The following is a 27772-nucleotide window of genomic DNA, read 5'->3' on the forward strand; positions in this document are numbered from 1 at the left end:
ATCATTTTTTCTTGTTTAACATTCCATGCAACTGTACAAGGTGATAGATGTTACCTGTAACATTAAAAGAAAATCCCATACTCACAACATTATGTGTAGAAAAGAGTATCCAATAAGCATCTGATTAAAGGTACTGAATCACCAAGTGTGGTCTTAGTGTCCCTAAAATGTCAGTTTGAAACAATACCAAAAGATTTTGGAAACTAAAGCAGAAGAAAGGAACAGTCAAAAGAGTAATATATTAATGTTCTATAAATATTAATGTTTAAAGAGAAATTTTTTTAAGCATAAGAAATGGCTAATCTACCTTAGTCAAATATGGCAACCACAGAGGAACCAAAGTGAAGTATTACTGAGAAAAATTTTTTTTATTTTTCTAAACTTAATCCATTGACTTTCATACATATTTTCCAAATGAACTTACAAAATGATAATACCACTCATTATAGGGAACTTTGCAGCTGAAGCAGAAAATTAAAACACACATATCTCAAATGATTTTTTAATGTAAGGAATGATAACAAAACTTAAATCAAGAACACAGAACAAAGGCATCCAAATCAGCAAAGAAGAAGTCAAACTCTCACTCTTTGCAGATGACATGATACTCTATATGGAAAACCCAAAAGATTCCACCCCAAAATTGCTAGAACTCATACAGGAATTCAGCAAAGTGGCAAGATATAAAATCAATGCACAGAAATCAGTTGCATTCCTATACACTAACAGTGAGACAGAAGGAAGAGAAATTACAGTCGATCCCATTTATAATTGCACCCAAAAACATGAGATATCTAGGAATAAACCTAACCAAAGAAGCAAAGGATCTGTACTCAGAAAACTATAGAACACTGATGAAAGAAACTGAGGAAGACACAAAGAGATGGAAAAATGTTCCATGCTTATGGACTGGAAGAGCAAATATTGTTCAAATGTCTATACTACCTAGAGCAATCTACACATTCAATGCAATCCGTATCAAAATACCATCAACATTTTTCACAGAACTGGAACAAATAATCCTAAAACTTGTATGGAACCAGAAAAGACCCCAAATAGCCAAAGGAATGTTGAAAAGGAAAACCAGACCTGGTTACATCACAATCTCAGACTTCAAGTTCTATTACAAAGCTGTCATCATCAAGATAGTATGGTAATGGCACAAAACCAGACACATAGATCAATGGAACAGAACAGAGAACCCAGAAATAGAAAACCCTCAACTCTATGGTCAACTAATCTTTGACAAAGCAGGAAAGAATATCTAATGGAAAAAAGTCTCTTCAAAAAATGGTATTGGGAAAATTGGACAGCCATCTGCAGAAGAATGAAACTGGACCATTTTCTTACAGCATACACAAAAATAGACTCAAAATGGATGAAAGACCTAAATGTGAGAGGAATCCATCAAAATTCTAGAGAACACAGGTAGTAACCTCTTCAACCTTGGCTGCAGCAAATTCTTACTATACACGTTTCCAAAGGCAAGGGAAACAAAGGCAAAAATGAACTATTGGGACTTCATCAACATAAAAAGTTTTTGCACAGCAAAGGAAACAGTTGACAAAACCAAAAGACAACCACAAGAATGAAAAAAGATATTTGCAAATGACATACCAGTAGAGGGTTAATATCCAAAATCTATAAAGAACTTATCAAACTCAACACCCAAAGAACAAATAACCCAGTCAAGAAATGGGCAGAAGACATGAACAGACATTTCTGCAAAGAAGACATCCAAATGGCCAACAGACACATGAAAACATGCTCCACATCACTCGGCATCAGGGAAATACACATCAAAACCACAGTGAGATACCACCTCACACCTGTCAGAATCGCTAAAATTAACAAGTCAGGAAATGACAGATGTTGGCAAGGATGGGGAGAAAGGGGAACCCTCCTACACTGTTAGTGGGAATGCAAGCTGGTGCAGCCACTCTGGAAAACAGCATGGAGGTTCTTCAAAAAGTTGAAAATTGAGCTACCCTATGATCCAGCAATTGCAGTACTGGGTATTTACCCCAAAGATACAAACGTAGTGATGCGAAGGGGCACCTGCACCCCAATGTTTATAGCAGCAATGTCCACAATAGCAAAACTATGGAAAGAGCCCAGATGTCCATCAAAAGATGAATAATAAAGAAGCTGTGGTATATATATACAATGGAATACTACTCAGCCATAAAATTTAAATCTTGCCATTTGCAACAACGGGGATGGAACTAGAGGGTATTATGCTAAATGAAATAAGTCATTCAGAGAAAGACAATTATCGTATGATCTCACTGATACGAGGAATTTAAGAAACAAAACAGAGGATCATAGGGGAAGAGAAGAAAAAATAAAAGATGAAACCAGAGATGGAAACAAACCATAAGAGACTCTTAATCATAGAAAAACAAACTAAGGGTTGCTGGAGGGGAGGGATGTGGAGGGATGGGGTAAATGGATGATGGACATTAAGGAGGGCATGAGATGTAATAAGCACTGAATATTATATAAGACTGATGAATCACAGGCCTGTACCTTTCAAACCAATAATACATTATATGTTAATTAACTGAATTTAAATTTTAAAATGTTTTTTAAAAAAAGAACAGAGAACAAAATTGGAGCTGAGGTCTAAATTAGAAATACTCCTATGGAATTGAAAGCACATTGGTCTTGAAATCTGGATTCAAATCCTTACTATGCCATTTAATAATTTCATACCTTTGGACAAGTCACTACTACTTCAATTTTTTATTGTTATCTGTAAAATGGGAGAAATTATCCTTGCTTGCCTACTTTATAAGGTTGCTGTGAAATCAGCTGAGGAAAACTAAAAGACATCAATTGAGAAATATTTATCATGGGCCTGGCAACATGACAGACATACAGGAAATGGAGAAAAATAAAAAAGGAAAAGTTCTTGCCCTAATAAAATTTATAATCCAGCTTTACAGATTACTGCTTTGTAAATTTTAAAGTTCCATATATTGTAAAAGACCATTGTCATTAAACTCATTACATCTTTCAGCAATGAACAAAAATAGTCATTCAACAATTGTTTACTGAAAGACAGACAAAAAGACAAATACTGTATGATATCACTTACATGTGACACATAAACTAACAAATACCTGAGCTCATAGATACAGAGAACAGATTGGTGGTTGCCATATGCAGGGGTTGGGGGGTGGGGTGAAACGGGTGATGGGGTTCAAAAAATATAAACTTCCAGGTATAAAATAAATAAATCTTGGAGAGGTAAGGTAGAACACGGTGACTACAGCTAATAATACTGCACTGCATATTTCAAAGTTGCTAAGAGAAAATAACTTAAAAGTCCTGTTATAAGAAAAAAATTGTAACTATGTATGGTGACAGATGTTAAATAGACTTCTGGTGATCATTTCACAATATGTACCAATACTGAGTCATTATGTTGTACATCTGAAACTAATATAATTTTATATGTCAATTATACCTCAATAAAAAGAAACTCTTTACTGACCATCACCTCAGTGCAAGGCATTTCCTGTAAGAAATAGATAATTTAGACTTTTTCTTTAATATTGCTGCAAAATTTATTTTCTTTTTAAATTTTATTTTATTGTGACAATACAACATGAGATCAACTCTCCTAAAAATTTTTAGGTATACACCATTGTTGACTATAGATACAATGTTCTTTTTTTTTTTTTAAGACTTTATTTATTTATTTGGCAGAGAAAGAGAGAGAACAGCAGAGGGAGGAGCAGGCTCCCCGCAGAGCACGGAGCCCAATGTGGGACTTGATCCCAGGACCCTGGGATCATGACCTGAGCCAAAGACAGTCACCCAACAGAGCCACACAGGCGCCCCTAGATACAATGTTCTACATGAGAACTCTAGTTTGAATAAAACTTCCTTAACTGAAACTTTATGCCCATTGATTACTAATTCCCCATTTTCACCCCATATCCCCTAGTAACCACCAATCCACTCTTTGAATCTATGATTTTAACTGTTTTATGTACCTCATACAAGTGGAAGAATACAGTATATTTCTTCCTGTTACTGGCTTATTTTATTTAGCATAATGTCTTCATCCATGTTGCGTATCATAGAATTTCCTTCTTTAAGACTGAATAGTATTTCATTGTACATATACCACATTTTCTTTATCCATTCATTTGTTGATGAATATTTAGATTGTTTCCACATCTTGACTATAGTGAAGAGTGCTGCAATGGACATGGGAATGCTAGTATCTCTGAGATCCTGATCTCAATTCTTTTAGATAAATACTTAGAAAATGGATCGCTGGACCATAAAGTATTTGTATTTTTAATTTTTTGAGGAACCTCCATACTGTTTTCCACAGTGGCTACACCATTTTGCATTCCCATTAACAGTATACAATTGTTCCAATTTCTCCACATCTTCATTAACACTTGTTATCTTTTTATTTTTTATAATTTTGCTGATAGGTGTGAAGTAATATCCCATTGTGATTTTGATTTTCATTTCCCTGATGATATTGACATTGATCATTTTCTCATATACCTGTTGGCCATTTGTAAGTCTTCGGAGAAATATATGTTCAAGTCTTTAGCCTATTTCTTAATAGGGTTATTAGAGTTTTTTCTAGTGAGTTGTAGAGTTCCTTTTATTTTTTTAGGTGTTAACCCCTTATTGGATATATGGTTTGCAAATATTTCCAACTACCCCACAGACTGCCTTTTCACTATGTTGATTTTTTTCCTTTCCTATGCCACAGCTTTTTAGTTTGCTGTAGTCCCATTTGTTTATTTTTGGTTTTGTTGCCTTTTGATACAATGTAAAAATACACTTTGATACACTTCTAAGACCAATATTATGAAGTGTTCCCCTATGTTTTCTTCTAAGAATTTTACAGTTTTACATCTTACATTTAAGTCTTTATTCCATTTTGAGTTAATTTTTGTATGTGGTATAAAATAACAGTGCAATTCCATTCATTTACATGTGGATATCCTGTTTTCCCAGCCCCATTTGTTGAAGGGAGTACCTTTCTCAATTGTGTATTCTTGGCATCCTTATCAAAATTATTTGATGGTGTAATTATGGATTTATTTCTGGGTTCTCTATTTTGTTCCACTGGTCTATAAGTCTATTTTTAATCCCAGTACCATACTGTTTTGAATACTGCAGGTTTGTAATATATTTTGAAATCAGGAAGTGCAATGCTTTGTTTGTCATTCTTGGAATTCATTTGGCTATACATAGTTTTTGTGGTTCCACATGAATTGTAGAATTATTTTTTTAATTTGTTTTTTAAAAATTCCATTGGGATTTTAAAAGGAATTGCATTAAATCTGTAGATGGGGTATTATAGACATTTTAACAATATTAATTCTTCCAACCCATGAACACCAGATGCCCTTCCATTTGTATCTTAATTTCTTTCATCAATGTTTTATAGTTTTCAGTATTATAAGTCTTTCATCTTCTTAGTTTATTCCCAAGTATTTCTTTCTTTCTGGTGCCACTGTAAATGTGATTGTTTTCCTAATTTCCTTTTCAGATAGTTCACTGTAAATGTAAGAAATGCAACTGATTTTTGTATGCTGGTTTTGTATCCTACAATTTTACTGAATTCATTCATTAGTTCTAACACTTTTCGGTGGAATCGGGTATTCTATACATAATATCGTGTCATCTGCAAGTAGAAACAGTTTTATTTCTTCCCTTACAATTTGGATGCCTTTTATTTCTCTTTCTTGACTAACTGCTCTAGCTAGGACTTCCAATACTATGTTGACTAGACCAACATAGTTGGTGAAAGTTGGCATCCTTGTGCTCCTGATCTTAGAGAAAAAGATTTCAACTTCTCACTGTTAAGTACAATGTTAGCTATGTGCTTGTCATATACAGCCTTTATTATGTTGAAGTACTTTCCTTCTAGTTTGAGAATTTTCATCATGAAACGATGTTGAAGTTTTTAACTGCTTTTTTTGCATTAAAATGGGCATGTGATTATTATCCTTTATATGTTAATGTAGTATATCACACTGACTGATTTTCATGTGTTCAATTATCCTTTCACCCCAGGTAAAACCTAGTTGGTCATAATGTACAATCCTTTTAATACACTGTTGAATTCAGTTTGTTAGTATTTTGTTGAGGATTTTGCATCTATATTCATCAGGGATATTCACCTGTAAGTTTCTCTTATGGTGTCCATATCTGGCTTTGGTATCAGAGTTCTGCTGGCCTCATAAAATGGGTTTGAAAGTGCTCCTTCCTCCTCAATATTTTGGAATAGTTTGAGAAGAACTGTCATTAATTCTTCTTTAAATGTTTTATAGAGGGGCACCTGGGTGGCTCAGTCAGTTAAGCGTCTGCCTTCAGCTCAGGTCATGATCCCGGGGTCCCGGGATAGAGCCCCACATTAGGCTCCCTGCTCAGCGGGAAGTCTGCTTCTCCCTCTGCTCCAACCCCCTCTCATGCTCTCACTCTCTCACTCACTCTTTCTCAAAATAAGTAAATAAAAAATCTTTTAAAAAATAAATGTTTTATAGAGTTCAACAGTGAAGCCATCTGGTCCTGAGCTTCTAATTCTTAGGACGGTTTTGATAATGATTCAATTTCCATACTAGTTATTAGTCTGTTTAGAGCTCCTATTTCTTCATGATTTAGTGTATGATTCTAGGAATTTACACATTTCTTCCAGGTTATCTAATTTGTTGGTTTATAATTATTCATAGTAATCTCTTATGATCCTTTTTATTTTTATGGCATCAGTAGTAATGTCCCCTCTTTCATTTCTGATTTTATTTATTTGAGTCTTCTCTCTTTGATTCTTAGTCCAACTAAGGATTTCTCAATTATTTTTAAAGATTTTATTTTTAAGTGATCTCTACACCCAGCATGGGACTTGAACTCACAACCTGAGATCAAGAGTCACATGTTCCCCTGACTGAGCCAGCCAGGCACCCCATGGATTTGTCAATTTTTTAACTGAGGTATAATTGACATATAATAGTGTATTAGTTTCAGGTATGCAACATAATGATTCAATATTTGTACATTTTATGAAATTATCACCACAATAAGCCTATTAACATCTATCACCTTACATGGTCACAGAATTTTTTTCTTGTGATGAGAACTTTAAGATCTACTCTCAGCACCTTTCAAATATGCAATGCAGTATTATTAACTATAGACAATATACTGTACATTATATCTCCATGACTTATTTATTTTGTAACTGTAAGTCTGTACCTTTTGATTCCCTTCACCTATTTCTTCCACCCCTACCCTGCCTCTGGCAACCACTACTCTGTTCTCTGTATCTATGAGCTTGGTTTTTCTTTTTGTTTCTTCTGTTTTTGTTTTAGTTACTGTTTTGCTTTTTTAGATTGCACATGTGAGATTAGATGGTATTTGTCTTTCTCTGATTTATTTTACTTACCATAATGCCCTTGAAGTCCATCCATGTTGTCACAAATGACAAAATTTCCTTTTTTTTATGGCTGAATAATATCCAGTTGTATATTTAGACCAAACTTTCTTTGTCCATTCATTGGTTGATGGACATTTAGGTTGTTTCTGTATCTTGTCTATTATAAATAATGCTGCAATGAAAATACTGGTACACTATTCTTGGTTGGCAGGGTTTTTTTCTTTCAGCACTTTGAACGTATCATCTCATTCCTTTCTGGCCTACATTTCTGCTGAAAAATCCACTAATGTTCTTATAGGAGTTCTCTTGTATGTGACACATCACTTTCCTCTTGTTTTTTACTCTTTGTCTCTTTAGACAATTTGATTATAATGTGTCTTGATGTAGATTTCTTTGGGTTCTTTTTCAGGGGTGTTTCCACCTATTTGGAGTATTTTCAGCCATTTTTTTCTTTGAATAAACACTCTGGTCCTTTTTACCTCTTCTCCTTCTGGGACTCCCATAAATGCACACATTAATCTGTTTAATGGTATCCCATAAATCCTTTAAACTGTCTTGTTCATTTCTGGTTTTTTGCTCCTCTGACTGAATTATTTCCAGTGACTGGTCTTCAAATTTGCTGAACCCTTTTTTTCTGATCCTTTTTTTTTTGTCTTATCTAGTTTGCTATTAAACCTCTCTAGTGAAATTTTCAATTCAGTCATTGTGTTCTTTAGCTCCGTGATTTCTGTTTGGTACTTTTTACATTTTCTATCTCTACTGAAATTCTCACTTTGTTCGTGCATTTTCTTGACCCCAATGAGCATCCTTATGACTGTTATTTTGAATTCTCTATCAGGTAAATCATGTAACTCCGTTTCATTAGGATCAGTTTCTGGAGATTCACCTTACTTTGTTTAGAACAACAATGCCTGATTCTTCACTTTGCTTGATTCTCTGTATTGGTGTCTGCATATTACACAAAGTAGGCATCTTTCCTAGTCTTCATTAACTGGCCTCATACAGGAGAAGACCCCCAACAATAGGCCTGGCCTCTACCAACTCTCTCCTTCCCTAGGGGGAAGCAGGGTGCTATGGTTCTGGTCTGCTTGCTGTATGCTGAACCACGGAAGTGTGAAATGGGCTGTGGCGTCTACCTGTCTAAACCTCCCGCTCCTAAATTATGCTAGATCCAGCAGAGCTCCAAGACTAGCAAGATGGAAGCCAGTCCTCAGAGGATCTCCCTCAGAAAAGTTGGAGTGCTGAACCATGAACCAACCCCTTCCCTCCACTTGGAGAAGCTGGAGCTAAGGTTTCTTCCTGATTGTATGGTGCTCTGCCAGGGGCAGGGACTCCAGTGAGATGTCCCAAATCTCCTTACTGAGGCAAGAACTGAATACAAACTTAATGATTCTTCATTCAGTTGAGCTTTCAACCTAATCACAAGGTCCCAAAGATTTGAGATCAAAGGTTTGAGTTGACACTATAAACCATTCCCCAAGAGATGTCATACAAACCTATTGATTCCTCTAATGCTTATTTCTTTTTTTATTGAAATATAATTAATATACAGTGTTATATTAGTTTCAGATATATAATACAATGATTCAGCAATTCTATATATTTCTCAGTGCTCATCAAGATAAGTAAACTCTTAATTTCCTTCCCCTATTTCACCCATCCCCTCACCCAATGCCCCTCTGGCAATGAACGGTTTGTTCTCTGTATTTAAGAGTCTGATTTTTTTGTTTGTCTCTTGTTTGTTCATTTGTTTTGTTTTTAAATCCTGCATATGAGTGAAATCATATGGTATTTGTCTTTCTCTGACTGACTTACTTCACTTAACATTTTACCCTCTAGGTCCAGCCAGGTCATTGCAAATGGCAAGATTTCATTCTTTTTTTATGGCTGAGTAATATTCTATCAAGTATGTGTACACACATACATACATATACTACATCTTCTTTATCCATTCATCTATCAATGGACACTTGGGTTGCTTTCATATCTTGGCCATTATAAATAGTGCTGCAATAAACATAGGGTTGCATATATCTTTTTGAATTAGTAATTTTGTTTTCTTTGGGTAAATTCCCAGTGGTGGAATTACCGGATCATACAGTATTCTATTTTTAATTTTTTGAGGAGCCTCCATCCTGTTCTCCACAGTGGCTACACCAAGTTGCATTTCTACTAACAGTCTCCGAGTTCATTTTCTCCACACTCTCACCAACACTTGTTATTTCCTGTGGTTCTGGTTTTAGACATTATGAAAGGTACAAAGTGATATCCTATTGTGGTTTTGTTTGACATCTGCCCTAGAAGCATTTTTCTAGATAATACGTCTCCTCAAGCAAGGGATACAAAAGCAATATTAAACTACTGGGACTACACCAAAATAAAAAGCTTTTACACTTTGAAAAAAAAATCAACAAAACAAAAAAGCAGCTTACTGAATGGGAAAAGATATTTACAAATGATATATCTGAAAAGGGGTTAATATCCAAAATATGTAAAGAACTTATAAAACAACTCAACACCAAAAGAAACAAATAATCTGATTTAAATGGGCAGAGAATCTGAACAGAAATATTTCCAAAGAAGATATACACAAGAGACACATGAAGAGATGCCTAATATCACTAATCATCAGAGAAATGCAAATTAAATACTAATGTTTATTTCTTGAGGCTTTCCAAATCTATCTCTCATCTTATTTGCCTCATGAGCTCTAAACATATCTTTTAGTATCTATTATCTCTCATATATGCCTCAAGTCCAATATGTCTAAAAATCTATCAATAGCTTCTCGCCTATATAAAACTGAAAACCAAGGTCCTCAGTGCCCAACCAGATTCCTGAAAGGCCACTTGATGCTTCCCTTTCCATCTGAAAAGATTCCAATCACTTTTCATTTGTAAATTGCTCTTGCTTCATCTGTCTCATTCATTTTCTATCCCACCCCAACACTTCACAACCAGATGACAGCATCAACCTAATCACTAGCCTCTCTGCCTCCACTCTGGCCCCCTTGTTCACTGCTGCCAGTGTAATGGTCCTAATATGCAAATCTGCATATAAGCAGATGATGAGAACTTTAAGATCTACTCTCAGCAACTTTCAAATATGCAATGCAGTATTATTAACTATAGACAATATACTGTACATTATATCTCCATGACTTATTTATTTTGTAACTGGAAGTCTGTACCTTTTGATTCCCTTCACCCATTTCTTCCACCCCTACCCCTGCCTCTGGCAACCACTACTCTGTTCTCTGTATCTATGAGCTTGGTTTTTCCTTCTGTTTTTTCTGTTTTTGTTTTAGTTACTGTTTTGCTTTTTTAGATTGCACATGTGAGATTAGATGGTATAACATATCCATGCTTAAAATTATTTAATGGTTCCCCCTTAGCTTTCAAACTATAGTTTAACTTTTTAACTTAGCACACAGGCCGTTCACAAGTAGGTCTATGCCTACTTCTCCACCTTCAATTTTTTTTTCATTTTTAAACATTTTGTTTGTTTTTTTATTGAGTTTTGAGAATTCTTAGTAAATTCTGGATATAGACCATTCATTATATAAGTTGTTTGCCTATATGGTCTTACAGTCTGTGGCTTGTCTTTTCATCTCTCCCCCCCCTGTCTTTTTTGAGTACAGGTGACACACAATATTACATTTGTTTGAGGTATACAACATAGTGATTCTTCATCTCAGCCCTCAGAAGTGTTACAGGTCTTTGAGCGTGTACTGTTCCTGCAATTAAAATGTTCCCTCCACCACTTTCTTTGTCTAGTTAACTCTCCAAACTTGGCCATGCATTCTTCACTCAAAACACTTTCCTTTGATAGAACTGCCATAATGCCTCCATAATACCTTACACCAACTTCTATCATAGTAACTTACATTAATTTATATCTTAAATTCTAGGAGAAAAGGACTGTGGTATACTTTTCCAAATTTGAATCCCTAGCACACAGTGGTGATCGGCACAGAGTAGTGTACAAAAACCAACCATTTGCTGAATGGATTAATTAACTAATCAAATTGGAGTTACCTGGAATGATGCTGGTTCTTTTTAAAGTTAAATTTTTACATGGTTTAAATTTCCTTTGTCCCTAAAGTTTTCAATATGAAATTCAGCACAAATCCAGTGATTTGTATCTTATTTGTCTCCATTTTATACTTCCTCCATTCCATCTTCAAAACCAGTCTAATAACTTGATTTTTCTTTAAACCTTAATATCTCTGTATATATTTTGCCTAGGATCTTTTGCAGAATGTACTTGGCTTCTTAATAATACTGTAATTTCTCTCCTTATAAACTGCTGACATTTTTAATAAGAAAAAGTTTTAGAAAGTCTTTTTGCTGGTATACCTGCCTTTTAATAATAGAGGGTGGCTTCAAAAAATCTCAGCTACCAATATGGTAATGTGTGATTTTTCTGTCAACATTATGAATATTCTTCATATTCAGAATCATTTGTTGAGTGTAGAAATGCTTTACAGCAATCCATGTAGAAAATATTAAAGATGTAGTTCATGTAAGAAGTTATTACAAACTAGATCCATTTCTTATAATGACATTGGTCTATTTCCTAATCCAAAGGTACCCACATTTCCATTAAAAAAAAAAACCCTAGGATAACAAATGGAAAAAGTTGGAAAACTTAGTTCAACTCAGGAGTCAAATTTATTTCCCTTCATTTTTTAGGAATAAGGGCAATATTGCACTGCAAGAGTCAAAAGAGCAAGGTACCATGGTGGCAAAAGGTAGGACAGGAAAAGGAAAAAAAATAAAATAGAACACCAGTTCTTGCCAGGTAGTGTACATATTATCATTTAATTTTATAAGATTCTTTCAAAGTGTTCAGAGTAAGTTTTACTATTCTTAAAGCTCAGAAGAAGAAACCAAGGCTCACAGATTTTAACTTTCCCAAATTCACCCAGCTAATCAACAAGACAGCCAGGATTCAAGCAAGGTCTCTCTTCTGCCAAAAGCAATGATTTTCTCCACATTGTTCTGACCCCTAGAGAAAGCAAGAGACAACCTAGCCAATTTCGTCTCAAATAAAATTGATACTTATAAAGTCCAGATGCCAATAAAATAAGGTGTGGTATCTTGAGAAGTATAAATAGTAAAGTTCAAAAAAACATAACCAATACCAAAAAAGAAATTTTAAATTTCCATGGAAAATTATGAATAGTGGTAATAAGCCAAATTGCTTTTCCAAATTCCTATAATTTAATATTGAAAGGTCATCATTTTTTCTCTATCCTCTCTTACCTTTGATTTGAACCTATTTCCCAGAAAAGAAAACATGTATTTCCTTAAGGAACTAGATGACTTTAAAACTGCCAAATCAGGGGCGCCTGGGTGGCTCAGTTGGTTAAGTGACTGCCTTCAGCTCAGATCATGATCCCAGGGTCCTGGGATCAAGCCCCGCATCGGGCTCCCTGCTCCACGGGAAGCCTGCTTCTCCCTCTCCTACTCCCCCTGCTTGTGTTCCCTCTCACGCTCTCTCTCTCTCTCTCTCTCTATTAAATAAATAAATGAAATCTTTAAAAAAAACCTGCCAAATTAGGAATCTTTGAGGTACTCAATTATATATCAACTTTGTGTTGGTTGACACAATTTTTCTATCGAGAATTACTCAGTGAACCATGTTTGCACTAGTTGGTGATCTCAGTCTATGTCCTCATAAATGCTTGATCATAATGATCATAATTGCATTTCTGGAGGCAGTCTCAGTGGAAAAAAGATAATTTAATAAACATAAGAAAGCATAAGGCAGTCAGGAAATGTATAGCTACACACTATCAATCAAGAGTTGAGTAATATCTCATTGACCTGACATCTAAAGGGAAATATATCACAATAAGGATGAAAAATTCTGTAATTGAGGAAAAAAATCATTGTAAGGAAGAAAAAGAAAAGGAATGAAAGCAAGCAAGCAATAGTCAATTGGAACTCGTATGGGGTAATTAAAAGTAAGTCATGTCAATCTAACCTCATTTCCTTTACAACTGGGGTTACTAGCCTGATAAATCTACATCTTGATTTCAGCAAGATTTTTAAGAAAATGCTTAATGATAAAAAAACATGGTTTACACAGTAGCCTAATAAAGCAAGTCTGAAGCTCATTTTAACAACTTTATCCAAAATGTGTTAATGTTTGATGTTATTTGAAAGGAAGATCTATCACTATTTTCCATGCTACTAAATTTTTCATGAATAATATGTTTTTTAAAAATCTGAAAATGAGGGGGTGTGGAGCAAGATGGCAGAGGAGTAGGAGACCTGGATTTCGTCTGGTCTCAGGAATTCAGCTGAATAGGGATCAAACCATTCTGAACACCTATGAACTCAACAGGAGATTGAAGAAAAGAATAGCAACAACTCTCTGAACAGAAAAGTGAGCACTTTCTGGAAGGTAGGACGTGAGGAGAAGTGAATCCGAGGCGATATTCAGGAGGATAGACGGCAGGGGAGGGGGCCTCCCTTGGCAGCTTCTGGCAAGTGATAGAGGAGTGGAGCACAAAATTGGAACATTTAGAAGTCGGCTCCCCTGAGGGATGTCACTCCAGGGGCTAAGCGAGGGGTGGAACACTCGTGGGACAGTGTGTCTCGGGACCCTAGGGGTCACAGAAAGACCAGGGGTGCCTGAGTGTGGCAGAGCTCCCAGGTATCAGAGCAGGGAAGCCGGCTGCAGAGACAGAGCCGAGGTGCGGGCTCTCAGCTCCGGGTTGCCATAAACTGTGATCAGCAACACAGTCGGGCCACTGCTCCTCCAGGAGGGACCCAACAAGCGGCAGATCCTGGGAGACTCCCCTTCCTCCCCCGGGGAGGATAGGTGCAGAAGCACACCACAGGGATCTGCTGGGTTGGGAGACTCCACACCGAGTCTGGTGCCAGAGATAGAAATGCTCAGTCACAGGCCGGGTCAGCACGGAGTGCGGCCAGAGACCGGGGAGACGGGAGTGATTGACTGCTTTTCTCTGGGGGCTCACTGAGGAGTGGGGCCCCGAGTTCTCGGCTATTCTGGGGTGGAGACTGGGATATGGGAGGCCACCATTTTCACTCTCATCCTCCAAAGCTGTACGAAAAGCTTACAGGGAACAAAAGCTCGGGAGAGCAAACCCAAGCAGATTACTTAGCCCAGACTGACAAGGGCAAGGCAGCTCTGCCTCCCGCAAAGACATTTGGGAACCACAGCAACAGGCCCCTTCCCCAGAAGATCAGCAAGAACAGCTAGTAAAGACCAAGTTTACCAATCAATAAGAATGGCAGAACTCCAGCGCTAGGAGAATACTGCACTTAGAATTCATGGCTTTTTTCCCATGATTCTTTAGTCTTTCAAAGTTAATTTTTTAACTGTCTTGTTTTTTTTGAATTTTTCTTTTTCCCTTTTTCAACCAACATCTTATCAATCCCTTTTTAAAAAAAAATTTCATTTTTTCATTTTTAGAGTCATGTTCTCTCCCTTCATAGTAGTTACCCTTATTTTTGGCAAATATATATAAGTTGTTCTCTCTTTAAAATTTTGAGATACAGTTTCCTCTAACAGATAAAATATACCCTAAATCTCTAGTGTATGGCTTTGTTCTAGTCTCCTGCCTGATGACATTCTCTCCCTTTTTTTTTCTTTCTTTCTTTTTTTTTAAAGCCTCTTCTTTCTTTTTTCAAACAACTACTTATCAATGAATTTTATAAATTTTTTTACAATTTTCATCTTTACAGTCATATTCCATCCCTTCATCATATCAACCCTTATTTTGTACATATATAAGTCTTTCTTTCTTTAAATTTTTGGGAGGCACTTTCTTCTAACAGACCAAAATACACCCAAAATCTACTGTGTGGCACTGATCTATGCACCAGCCTGATCATATTTGATCTTATTCTGTTTTTTTTTTTTTATTTTGTTCTGTTTTTGTTGGTTTTTATCTTTATCTTTTCCTTTTTTTTTCCTCTTTCTTTTTTCTTTCTTTCCCTTTCTTTTCCCCTGGTTTCAGATCTTTTCTGATTTGTTTAGAGAATATTTTCTGGGAATGTTGTTACCCTATTAGCATTTTGTTCTCTCATTCATCTATTCTCCTCTGGACAAAATGACAAGACGGAAAAAATCACCTTAACAAAAAGAACAACAGGTAGTACCGTCTGCCAGGGATGTACTCAATAAGGACATTAGTACATGTCAGACCTAGAGTTCAGAATCATGATTTTAAAGATACTAGCTGGGCTTGAAAAAAGCGTGGAAGTTATTAGAGAAACCCTTTCTGGAGAAATAAAAGAACTAAAATCTAACCAAGTCGAAATCAAAAAGGCTATTAATGAGGTGCAATCAAAAATGGGGGCACTAACTGCTAAGATAAATGAGGCAGAAGAGAGAATCAGCGATATAGAAGACCCAATGATGGAAAATAAAGAAGCTGAGGAAAACAGAGATAAACAAGTACTGGATCACAAGGGCGGAATTCGAGAGATAAGCGATACGATAAGATGAAACAACATTAGAATAACTGGGATCCCAGAAGAAGAAGAAAGAGAGAGAGGGGCAGAAGGTATACTGGAGCAAATTAGAGCAGAGAACTTCCCTAATGTGGGGAAGAAAACAGGCATCAAAATCCAGGAGGCACAGAGAACCCCTCTCAAAATCAATAAAAATAGGTCAACACCCCGACATCTAATAGGAAAACTTAAGAGTCTCAGAGACAAAGAGAAAATCCTGAAAGCAGCTCGGGAGAAGTGATATGTAACCTACAATGGTAGAAATATTAGATTGGCAACAGACCTATCCACAGAGACCTGGCAGGCCAGAAAGGACTGGCATGATATCTTCAGAGCACTAAACAAGAAAAATATGCAGCCAAGAATACTATATCCAGCTAGGCTGTCACTGAAAATAGAAGGAGAGATAAAAAGCTTCCAGGACAAACAAAAACTAAAGGAATTTGCAAACACAAAACCAGCCCTACAAGAAATATTGAAAGGGGTCCTCTAAGCAAAGAAAGAGCCTAAAAGCAGCATAGACCAGAAAGGAACACAGACAATATACAGTAACAGTCACCTTACAGGCAATACAATAGCACTAAATTCATATCTTTCAATAGTTATCCCGAACGTAAATGGGCTAAATGTCCCAATCAAAAGACACAAGATATCAGATTGCATAGAAAAACAAGACCCATCGATATGCTGTCTGCAAGAGACTCATTTTAGACCCAGAGACACCCCCAGATTAAAAGTGAGGGGGTGGAAAACCATTTACCATGCTAATGGACACCAAAAGAAAGCTGGGGTGGCAATCCTTATATCAGACAAATTAGATTTTAAACCAAAGACTGTAATAAGAGATGAGGAAGGACACTATATCCTACTTAAAGGGTCTATCCAACAAGAAGATCTAACAACTGTAAATATCTATACCCCAACATGTCCAATGGAAAAAAGACAGTCTCTTCAACAAATGGTGTTGGGAAAATTGGACACCCACATGCAGAAGAATGAAACTGGACCATTTCCTTACACCACACACAAAAATAGACTCCAAATCGTTGAAAGACCTCAATGTGAGACAGGACTCCATCAAAATCCTGAAGAACACAGGCAGCAACCTCTTTGACCTCAGCCGCAGCAACTTCTTCCTAGAAACATCGCCAAAGGCAAAGGAAGCAAGGGAAAAACAAACTATTGTGATTTCATCAAGATAAAAAGCTTTTGCACAGCAAAAGAAAAACTCAATAAAACCAAAAGACAACCGACAGAATGGGAGAAGATATTTGCAAATGACATATCAGATAAAGGGCTAGTATCCAAAATCTATAAAGAACTTATCAAACTCAACACCCAAAGAACAAATAATCCAATCAAGAAATGGGCAGAAGACATGAACAGACATTTTTCCAAAGAAGACATCCAAATGGCCAACAGACACATGAAAAAGTGCTCAACATCGCTCGGCATCAGGGAAATCCAAATCAAAACCTCAATGAGATACCACCTCACAGCAGTCAGAATGGCTAAAATTAACAAGTCAGGAAACGACAGATGTTGGCGGGGATGCGGAGAAAAGGGAACCCTCCTACACTGTTGGTGGGAATGCAAGCTGGTACAACCACTCTGGAAAACAGTATGGAGGTTCCTCAAACAGTTGAAAATAGAGCTACCATACGATCCAGCAATTGCACTACTGGGTATTTACCACAAAGATACAAATGTAGGAATCCAAAGGGGTAGGTGCACCCCGATTTTTATAGCAGCAATGTCCACAATAGCCAAACTGTGGAAAGAGCCAAGATGTCTATCAACAGATGAATGGATAAAGAAGATGTGGTATATATATACAATGGAATATTATGCAGCCATCAAAGGAATGAGATCTTGCCATTTGCAACGACGTAGATGGAACTGGACGGTGTTATGCTGAGTGAAGTAAGTCAATCAGAGAAAGACGTTTATTATATGACCTCACTGATATGAGGAATTCTTAATCTCAGGAAACAAACTGAGGGTTGCTGGAGTCGGGGTGGGGTGGGAGGGATGGGGTGGCTGGGTGATAGACATTGGGGAGGGTATATGCTATGGTGAGCGCTGTGAATTGTGCAAGACTGTTGAATCACAGATCTGTACCTCTGAAACAAACAATGTAATATATGTTAAGAAAAAAAAAAGAAGAAGAAAATAGCAGGAGGGGAAGAATGAAGAGGGGAAATCGGAGGGGGAGACGAACCATGAGAGACGATGGACTCTGAAAAACAAATGAGGGTTCTAGAGGGGAGGGGGGTGGGAGGATGGGTTAGCCTGGTGATGGGTATTAAAGAGGGCACGCTCTGCATGGAGCACTGGATGTTATGCACAAACAATGATTCATGGAACACTACATCACAAACTAATGATGTAATGTATGGTGATTAACATAACAATAAAAAAGTTTAAAGGGGAAGAACAAATCTGAAAATGATACCAGGTTAGGAGGTAAAGACAAAATCAAAAGTCAAAAAGATCTGAATGGACTATAACAAAAACCAGAATTAACAGGATTAAATTCAATGAAGAGAAATCTAACATCTACCTTTACATATAAAAAGATAAAACTAGTATCAGAGGAAGTCCTGAATTGAGTAGGTTGAGTTCAGAGATTTGGGGATTTTAACTACTCACAAAATCAATATGAACAAACAGCATGACGAGGCTATCAAAATAAGGTAAGATAATGTTAGATATTAAATCAAAGAGGTAATTCAGTATATTATAGAATGTTCACATCAGAGATTTTGTTTTTATTTCAAGATGTTTTGATTTCAATATTTTATGGGAATTACCTATAATCTATAATATGAATAGAAAAGGATTTACTTGAGATGATTTTAGGGACTTCTATTTCTTATACTGACAAATCAGTAATTAGTCTAATCCTACTGTTGAAGAAAACTAAGATTGATGAAATATAAAATACTTTATCTTAAAAACATCTAAGAGCTAACAAAGCAGGAAAGAATTTCTTGAGATGAGTGCCAGAAAAGGTAATGTTTAGCACACAAAGATAGCCACTCACATTAGAACACAAGATACTGTGAGAAAAAACTAGCAAGTCCAGATGCTAAAGTTTTCAAATTTTAAACATGCTTACCATGTTCAAGTACTTCAATATCAAAGCTGGAAAAATCTCAGCAGGAAACTGAAACTCATACAAGATATGGAAATTTTAAAGTATGCAGAATAGTCTGAAACTGTCATATAAGGGCTCAAGGATCAAGAAATTTTTAGCATAGGTAAGAGAAGACATAAATCATAAATAAGTCCTAAGAATAATCATCACTTATTTGAAAAATGCCTTTTCCTACTACCTTGGTTCTATGTTGCTCAAGAAAGCAAAACTAGAAGCAGTGAATGGAAATAGCAGGAAGGCAGCTTTAAGCTCAGTTTGAGAAAAATGTCTCTAATAATTAGAATTGTCCAAAATCAGGTAAACTGTCTCACAGAACTGAGACTGCTATTACCGTTAGACACTTGTGTATTGCACATTGTATTGTAGGAAGAAGTCTAATCTATGTCCATAGGATATTAGACTATAAGGGCCCTGACGTTTCTCCTCTATAATTTTTTAATCCAAGTAGAAATTTAATATAACCATAAATATTATTAGAAATACAGAAATATTCTATGGGGCTCCAGAGTGGCTTAGTCAGTTAAGCGTCCGACTTCTGATCTCAACTCAGGGTCGCGGGTTCAGGCCTCATGCTGGCCTCCACACTGAGTGTGGAGTCTACTTAAAAAAAAGAAAAAGAAATATTCTAAACCACTATTTCCCAAAGTATGGTCTGAGAAAGTTCCAGGATTAACATATTATAAAAGAGTCCTAAGGTTAAAGTATTGGGGAAACTCTGATTAAGAAAAATTAAATACATTTCTTTGCTTCAATATTTATCACCAACTTTATTTTTTTATTTTTTAATGTAAGCGAAACTCATTTCTTTTTTTTATTATTATGTTATGTTAATCACCATACATTACATCATTAGTTTTTGATGTAGTGTTCCATGATTCATTGTTTGTGTATAATACCCAGTGCTCCATGCAGTACGTACCCTGTTTAATACCCATCACCAGGCTAACCCACCCCCCAACCCCCTCCCCTCTAGAACCCTCATTTTGTTTCTCAGCGTCCATCATCTCTCATGGTTCATCTCCCCCTCCGATTTTCCCCTCTTCATTCTTCCCTTCCTGCTATCTTCTTCTTTTTTTTTTTTTAACATATAATGTATTATGTGTTTCAGAGGTACAGGTCTGTGATTCAACAGTCTTACACAATTCACAGCGCTCACCATAGCACATACCCTCCCCAATGTCTATCGCCCAGCCACCCTACCCATCCTACCCCCCCACCACTCCAGCAACCCTCAGTGTGTTTCCTGAGATTAAGAATTCCTATCAGTGAGGTCATATGATACATATCTTTCTCTCATTGACTTGCTTCACTCAGCATAATACCCTCCAGTTCCATCCACATCATTGCAAATGGCAAGATTTCATTCCTTTTGATGGCTGCATAATATTCCATTGTATATCCATACCACTTCTTCTTTATCCATTCATCTGTTGATGGACATCTTGGTTCCTTCCACAGTTTGGCTATTGTGGACATTGCTGCTATAAACATTGGGGTGCACATACCCCTTCGGATCCCTACATTTGTATCTATGGGGTAAATACCCAGTAGTGCAATTGCTGGATCATATGGTAGCTCAACTCTATGGTCAACTAATCTTTGACAAAGCAGGAAAGGATATCCAATGGAAAAAAGACAGTCTCTTCAACAAATGGTGTTGGGAAAATTGGACAGCCACATGCAGAAGAATGAAACTGGACCATTTTCTTACAGCATACACAAAAATAGACTCAAAATGGATGAAGGACCTAAATGTGAGACAGGAATCCATCAAAATCCTAGAGGAGAACACAGCCACAGGCAGTGTTCTTTGCCCTTGGCCACGGCAACTTCTTACGAGACATGTCTCCAGAGGCAAGGGCACAAAATCAAAAATGAACTACTGGGACTTCATCAAGTTAAAAAGCTTCTGCACAATGAAGGAAACAATCAAAATAACTAAAAGGAAACCTACAGAATGAAAGAAGATATTTGCAAATGACATATCTGATAAAGAGTATCCAAAATCTATAAAGAACTTATCAAACTGAACACCCAAAAAACAAATAATCCAATTAAAAAATGGACAGAAGACATGAATAGACATTTTTCCATAGAAGACATGCAGATGGCCAACAGACACATGAAAAGATGCTCAACATTACTCATCATCAGGGAAATACAAATCAAAACTATAATGAGCTATCCCTTGACACCTGTTGGAATGACTAAAATCAACAACTCAAGAAACAACAGGTGTTGGCAAGAATGCAGAGAAAGGGGAACCCTCCTGCACTGTTGGTGGTAATGCAAACTGGTGCAGCCACTGTGGAAAACAGTATGGAAGTTCCTCAAAAAGTTAAAAATAGAACTACCCTATGATCCAGCAATTGCTCTATTAGGTACTTACCCAAAGAATACAAAAATACAGATTCGAAGGGATACATGCACCCCAATGTTTACAGCAGCATTATCAACAATAACCAAATAATGGAAAAAGCCCAAATGTCCATCAACTAATGAATGGATAAAGAAGTTGTGGTGTGTGTGTATATATATATATATATATATTATATATATATATATACAGAATGGAATATAACTCAGCCAAAGGAAAAATGAACTCTTGGCATGTGCAACAATATGGATGAAACTAGAGAGTATTATGCTAAATGAATTAAGTCAGTCAAAGAAAGACAAATACCATATGATTTCACTCATACACGGAATTTCAGAAACAAAACAAATGAACAAAGGGGGAAGAAAGAAAGAGGCAAACCAAGAAACAGAGTCTTAACTGAAGAGAACAGAGGGGTGGGGGACGGGATATGGGTGAAATAGGTAATGGGGATTAAGAAGTGAACTTGTTAAAAAAAAAAGAGTGCACTTGTGATGAGTACCAGGTATTGTATGTACGTGCTGAATCACTAAATTGTATGCCTGAAACTAATATAACACTATATGTTAACTGGAATTTAAATAAAAACTTTTAAAAATTTTAAAATTTTTATAAAAAATGAAACAATTGAATAAACAAAATAACTTCTGGCTTTGTTCTTTTGAAGTAGACAAGAGTTGCACAACTGAATCATCTTCTACTGGGTGACATTAAGAAATGAGGGTGAGGCTGGATGCACTAGGACTGATGCCAGTTTCAGAAAATGGAATTAGAAGTGAGAACAATGCCAAGGTAAACAAACCATCTTTCACTTACAGCTGACACGTGCTGCAAGAGACACATGACATCTATCATGTCTGCGAGGATGAGGAGTCTGGTAACTGCAGCCAACAAGGCACGGGCAGCTTGAACCACAGCCTCCCTTTTGGGGAGATAACAGGGATCATCTGCAAATCTCTCAGCTGATACTTTCAGAGCTTCACCTGAAAAACACAACCCAAAATAATATACTTTAAGTTTCAGCTATACCTGTTTAAGCATTTATCATCCTAATTCCAAGTACATTCTATGACTAAGCATAATATTAAAATAGTGTCTGTTGACACTAGAATACTGTCTCTTAATAAACAATGAAGTTTAAAATTGACATTTGTCTTTAATAAATGCTCTGGAGTTTAAGAAGCATGATACCATTTTCCTGCAAGAGAACTGTGCTCAATTGACTAACAACATCTAGTAAAATTGCTGTCAACTTCTGCATTTGCTGAATCTCATTTGTTGTAAAAGTTTCATTACTACAACTTCAGCTGGAAACAACCTTGTTTATAAAAATAGGGTAAATCTTCATTGAGTTACTTTCCAAGTCAGTGTTAGAAAAGAACAGGACAGGAACTCTCTGATAAAAGTTTAACATAGGCAGACTTATCCTAAACTGTCAATATAATAACATAGGAAGATTTATCCTAAACTGTCAATATAATAACCAACATCATGAACTTAGTCACAGAAATTATATATCATAGCACATAACTGTTAGAAAAATATACCTAAAATTTTTAGGAATTTTCATTGAAACTATATCTTATGATAAACGCAATGTGTACTCATTCATTTTTAAAAGTTCACAATTGAAGGAGAAGTCCAAGATGGCGGAGGAGTAAGAAACCTTAGTTTCTTCTGGTCCTAGGAATTCAGCTACATAGCTAACAAACCATTCTGAACACCTGCAAACTCAACCAGAGGTCTAAGAAAAGAATACCTGCAACTCTACAAATAGAAAAGACACACTAGACATACAACCACTTTCTGAAAGAATGACAAGATGGAAAAACTCACCTCAAAAAAGAGAACAAGAGGCAGTACTGACCGCCAGGGACCTAATCAGTTTGATATAAGATGTCCAGAATAATGATTATAAAGATACAAGCTGGGGTTGAAAAAAGGCATAAAAAGACACTAGAGAATCCCTTTCTGAAGAAATAAAAGAACTAAAACCTAAAGAACAAATCAAAAAGGCTATTAAGGAGATGCAATCAAAAATGGAGGCTCTAACTGCTAGGATAAATGAGGCAGAAGAGAGAATTAGTGATATAGAAGACTAAATGATGGAGAATAAAGAAGCTGAGAAAAAAAGAGATAGAAAACTACTGGATCACAAGGGGAGAATTCAATAGATAACTGATACCATAAAGCAAAACAATATTAGAACAATTGGGATCCCAGAAGAGGAAAGGGGAGGCAGAAGGTATATTGGAGCAAATTATAACAGAGAACTTCCCTAATTTGGGGAAGGAAACAGACAATCAAGTCAAGGAGCCACAGAGAGCCCACCTCAAAATCAATAAAAATAGGTCAACACCCCAACATATAAAAGTGAAACTTGCAAATCTCAGAGACAAAGAGAAAATCCTGAAAGCAGCTTGGGACAAGAAGTCCTTAACCTACAAAAGTAGAATCATTAGACTGGCAGTAGACCTATCTACAGACTGGGCAGGCCAGAAAGGACTGGCATGATAAATTCAAGCTGCTAAATGATAAAAATATGCAGCCAAGATTACTTCATCCAGCTAGGATGTCATTCAAAATAGGAGAAATAAAAAGCTTTCAGGACAAACAGAAACTAAAAGAATTTGTGATCACTAAATCAGCCCTGCAAGAAACACGAAAGGGGATCCTTTAAGTGAAGGGAGAGCCCAAAGGTAACATAGACTGCAAAGGAACAGAGACAACATACAAAAACAGTGACTTTATGGTAATACAAAGGCACTAAATTCATATCTTTTAATAATTATTCTGAATGTAAATGGGCTAAATGTCCCAATCAAAAGACACATGGCATCAGACTGGATGAAAAAGCAAGACCCATTGATATGCTGCCTGGAAGAGACTCATTTTACACCCAAATATACCTCCAGATTTAAAGTGAGGGGGTGGAAAACCATTTATCATGCTAAGGGACATCAAAAGAAAGCTGGGGTGGCAATCCTTATATCAGACAAATTAGATTTTAAACCAAAGACTATAATAAGAGATGAGAAAGGAGAGGAAGGACACTATATCACAATTAAAGGGTCTGTCCAACAAGATCTAACAATTGTAAATATTTCTGCCCCTAACATGGGAACAGCCAATTATATAAACCAATTAATAACAAAATTAAATAAACACATCAATAATAATACAATAATAATCAGGGATTTTAACACCTCACTCACTTCAATGGACAGATCATCTAAGCAGAAGATCAATAAGCAAACAAGGCTTTGAATGACACACTGGACCAGATGGATGTCACAGAAATATTCAGGGTATTCCATCCTAAAGCAACAGAATACACTTTCTTCTTGAATGCACATGGAACAGTCTCCAGAATAGATCACATATTGGATCACAAATCAGGTCTCCATCAATACCAAAAGATTGGGATCATTCCCTGCATATTTTCAGACCACAATATTTTGAAACTGGAACTCAATCACAAGAGGAAATTTGGAAAGAACTCAAATACATGGAGGCTAAAGAGCATCCTACTAAACACTGAATGGGTTAACCAGGAAATTAAAGAATTTAAAATACTTATGGAAACAAATGAAAATGAAAACACAACTGTGCAAAACCTTTGGGATGCAGCAAAGGTGGTCCTAAGAGGGTATTATATAGCAATACAAGCCTTCCTCAGGAAACAAGAAAGTTCTCAAATATATAAACTAAGCTTACACCTAAAGGAGCTGAAGAAAGAACAGCAAATAAAGCCTAAACCCAGCAGGAAAGGGAATTAATAAAGATTAGAGCAGAAATGAATAAAATAGAAGCCAAAAGAAGAGTAGAACAGATCAATGAAACTAGGAGCTGGTTCTCTGAACGAATTAGTAAGATCTATAAACACCTAGTCAGACTTATCAAAGAGAAAAGAGAAAGGACCCAAATAAATAAAATCATGAATGAAAGAGGAGAGATCACAACCAACACTGAAGAAATACAATTATTTTTTTTTAAGATTTTTTTTTTATTTGACAGAGAGAGAGAGAGAGACAGCAAGAGAGGGAACACAAGCAGGGGGGGGGTGGGAGAGGGAGAAGCAGGCTTCCTGTTAAGCAGGGAGCCCAATGAAGGGCTCCATTCCAGGACCCTGGGATCATAACGTGAGCTGAAGAAAGACGTTTAACCTACTGAACCACCCAGGGGCCCTGAAGAAATACAATTATAAGAACATATTATGAGCAACTATTTGCCAACAAATTAGGCAATCTGGAAGAAATGAATGCATTCCTAGAAACATATAAACTAACAAAATTGAAACAGGAAGAAAGAGAAAACCTGAACAGACCCATAACCAGTGAGGAAATTGAAGCAGTAATCAAAAATCTCCCAAATAACAAGAGTCCAAGACCAGATAGCTTCCCAGGGGAATTCTACCAAACATTTAAAAAAGAATTAATACCTATTCTTTTGAAGTTGTTTCAAAAAATAGAAAGGGAAGGAAAACTTCCAAACTCTTTCTATGAGGCCAGCATTACCTTGATCCCCAAACCAGACAAAAATCCCACCAAAAAGGAGAATTACAGACCAATATTCCTGACAGAGATGCAAAAATTCTCACCAAGATACTAGCCAATAGAATCCAACAGTACATTAAAAGGATTATACACCAAAATCAAGTGGGATTTATTCCTGGGCTGCAAGGGGGGCTTCAAAATCTGCAAATCAATGTGATACACTACATTAATAAAAGAAAGGACAAGAACCATAAGATCCTCTCAATAGATGTAGAAAAATCATTTGACAAAATACAGCATTGCTTCTTGATTAAAACTCTTCACAGTGTAGGGATAGAGGGAACATACCTCAATACCATAAAATCCAAATACAAAAAACCCAAAGCGAATATCATTCTCATTGGGGAAAAAACTGAGAGCTTTTTCCCTAAGGTCAGGAACATGGCAGGGATGTCCACTCTCACCACTGTTGACAACATACTACTAGAAGTCCTAGTAATCAGAAAACATAAAGAAATAAAAGGCATCCAAATCAGCAAAGGAGAAGTCAAACTCTCACTCTTTGCAGATGACATGATATTCTATATGGAAAACCCAATGACTCAACCCCAAAATTGCTAGAACTCATACAGGAATTCACCAAAGTGGCAAGATATAAAATCAATGCACAGAAATCAGTTGCATTCCTATACAATAACAACGAGACAGAAAAAAAGAAATTACAGAGTCAATCCCATTTACAATTGCACCCAAAACCATGAGATATCTAAGAATAAACCTAACCAAAGAGGCAAAGGATCTGTATTCAGAAAACTATAGAACACTCATAAAAGATATTGAGGAAGACATAAAGAAATGGAAAAATGTTCCATGCTCATGGACTGGAAGAACAAATATTGTTCAAATGTCTATACTACCTAGAGCAATCTACACATTCAATGCAATCCCTATCAAAATACCATCAACATTTTTCACAGAAATGGAACAAATAATCCTAAAATTTGTATGGAACCAGAAAAGACCCCAAATAGCCAAAGGAATGTTGAAAAGGAAAACCAAACCTGGGGGCATCACAATCCCAGACTTCAAGTTCTATTACAAAGCTATAATCATCAAGACAGTATGGTACTGGTACAAAATCAAATACACAGATCAATGGAACAGAACAGAGAACCCAGAAATAGAAAACCCTCAACTCTATGGTCAACTAATCTTTGACAAAGCAGGAAAGAATGTCCAATGGAAAAAAGACAGTCTCTTCAACAAATGTTGGGAAAATTGGACAGCCACACGCAGAAGAATGAAACTGGAATGAATGAATGGAACTGGAAAGAATGAATCTTACAGTATAAACAAAAATAGACTCAAAATGGATGAAAGACCTAAATGTGAGACAGGAATCCATCAAAATTCTAGAGAACACAGGCAGCAACCTCTTCAACCTTGGCTGCAGAAAATTCCTACTATACACGTTTCCAAAGGCAAGGGAAACAAAGGCAAAAATGAACTATTGGGACTTCATCAACATAAAAAGTTTTTGCACAGTAAAGGAAACAGTCGACAAAACCAAAAGACAACCAACAAAATGAAAAAAGATATTTGCAAATGACATACCAGATAAAGGGCTAGTATCCAAAATCTATAAAGAACTTATCAAACTCAACACTCAAAGAATAAATAATCTAATCAATAAATGGGCAGAAGACATGAACAGACATTTCTGCAAGGAAGACCTCCAAATGGCCAACAGACACATGAAAAGATGCCCAATATCACTCAGCATCAGGGAAATACAAATCAGAACCAAAATGAGATACCACCTCACACCAG

At 36.4% G+C, this 27772-nt stretch overlaps 1 protein-coding gene across 3 annotated transcripts in view; it reads right to left on the reverse strand.

Moving 5' to 3' along the window:
• Positions 1-27772, reverse strand: part of CTNNA3 (catenin alpha 3) — a 1953765-nt gene that overhangs the window by 1713534 nt on the left and 212459 nt on the right. For all 3 annotated transcript variants that reach the window (XM_027595012.1, XM_027595021.1, XM_027595027.1), the window contains one exon: positions 22263-22429. In XM_027595012.1, coding sequence (XP_027450813.1) covers positions 22263-22429 — 167 coding nt within the window. The remainder of the gene's footprint in view (positions 1-22262; positions 22430-27772) is intronic.

This window comes from Zalophus californianus, chromosome 15 (genome assembly GCF_009762305.2).
Source record: "Zalophus californianus isolate mZalCal1 chromosome 15, mZalCal1.pri.v2, whole genome shotgun sequence".
Classification (NCBI taxonomy): Eukaryota; Metazoa; Chordata; class Mammalia; order Carnivora; family Otariidae; genus Zalophus; species Zalophus californianus.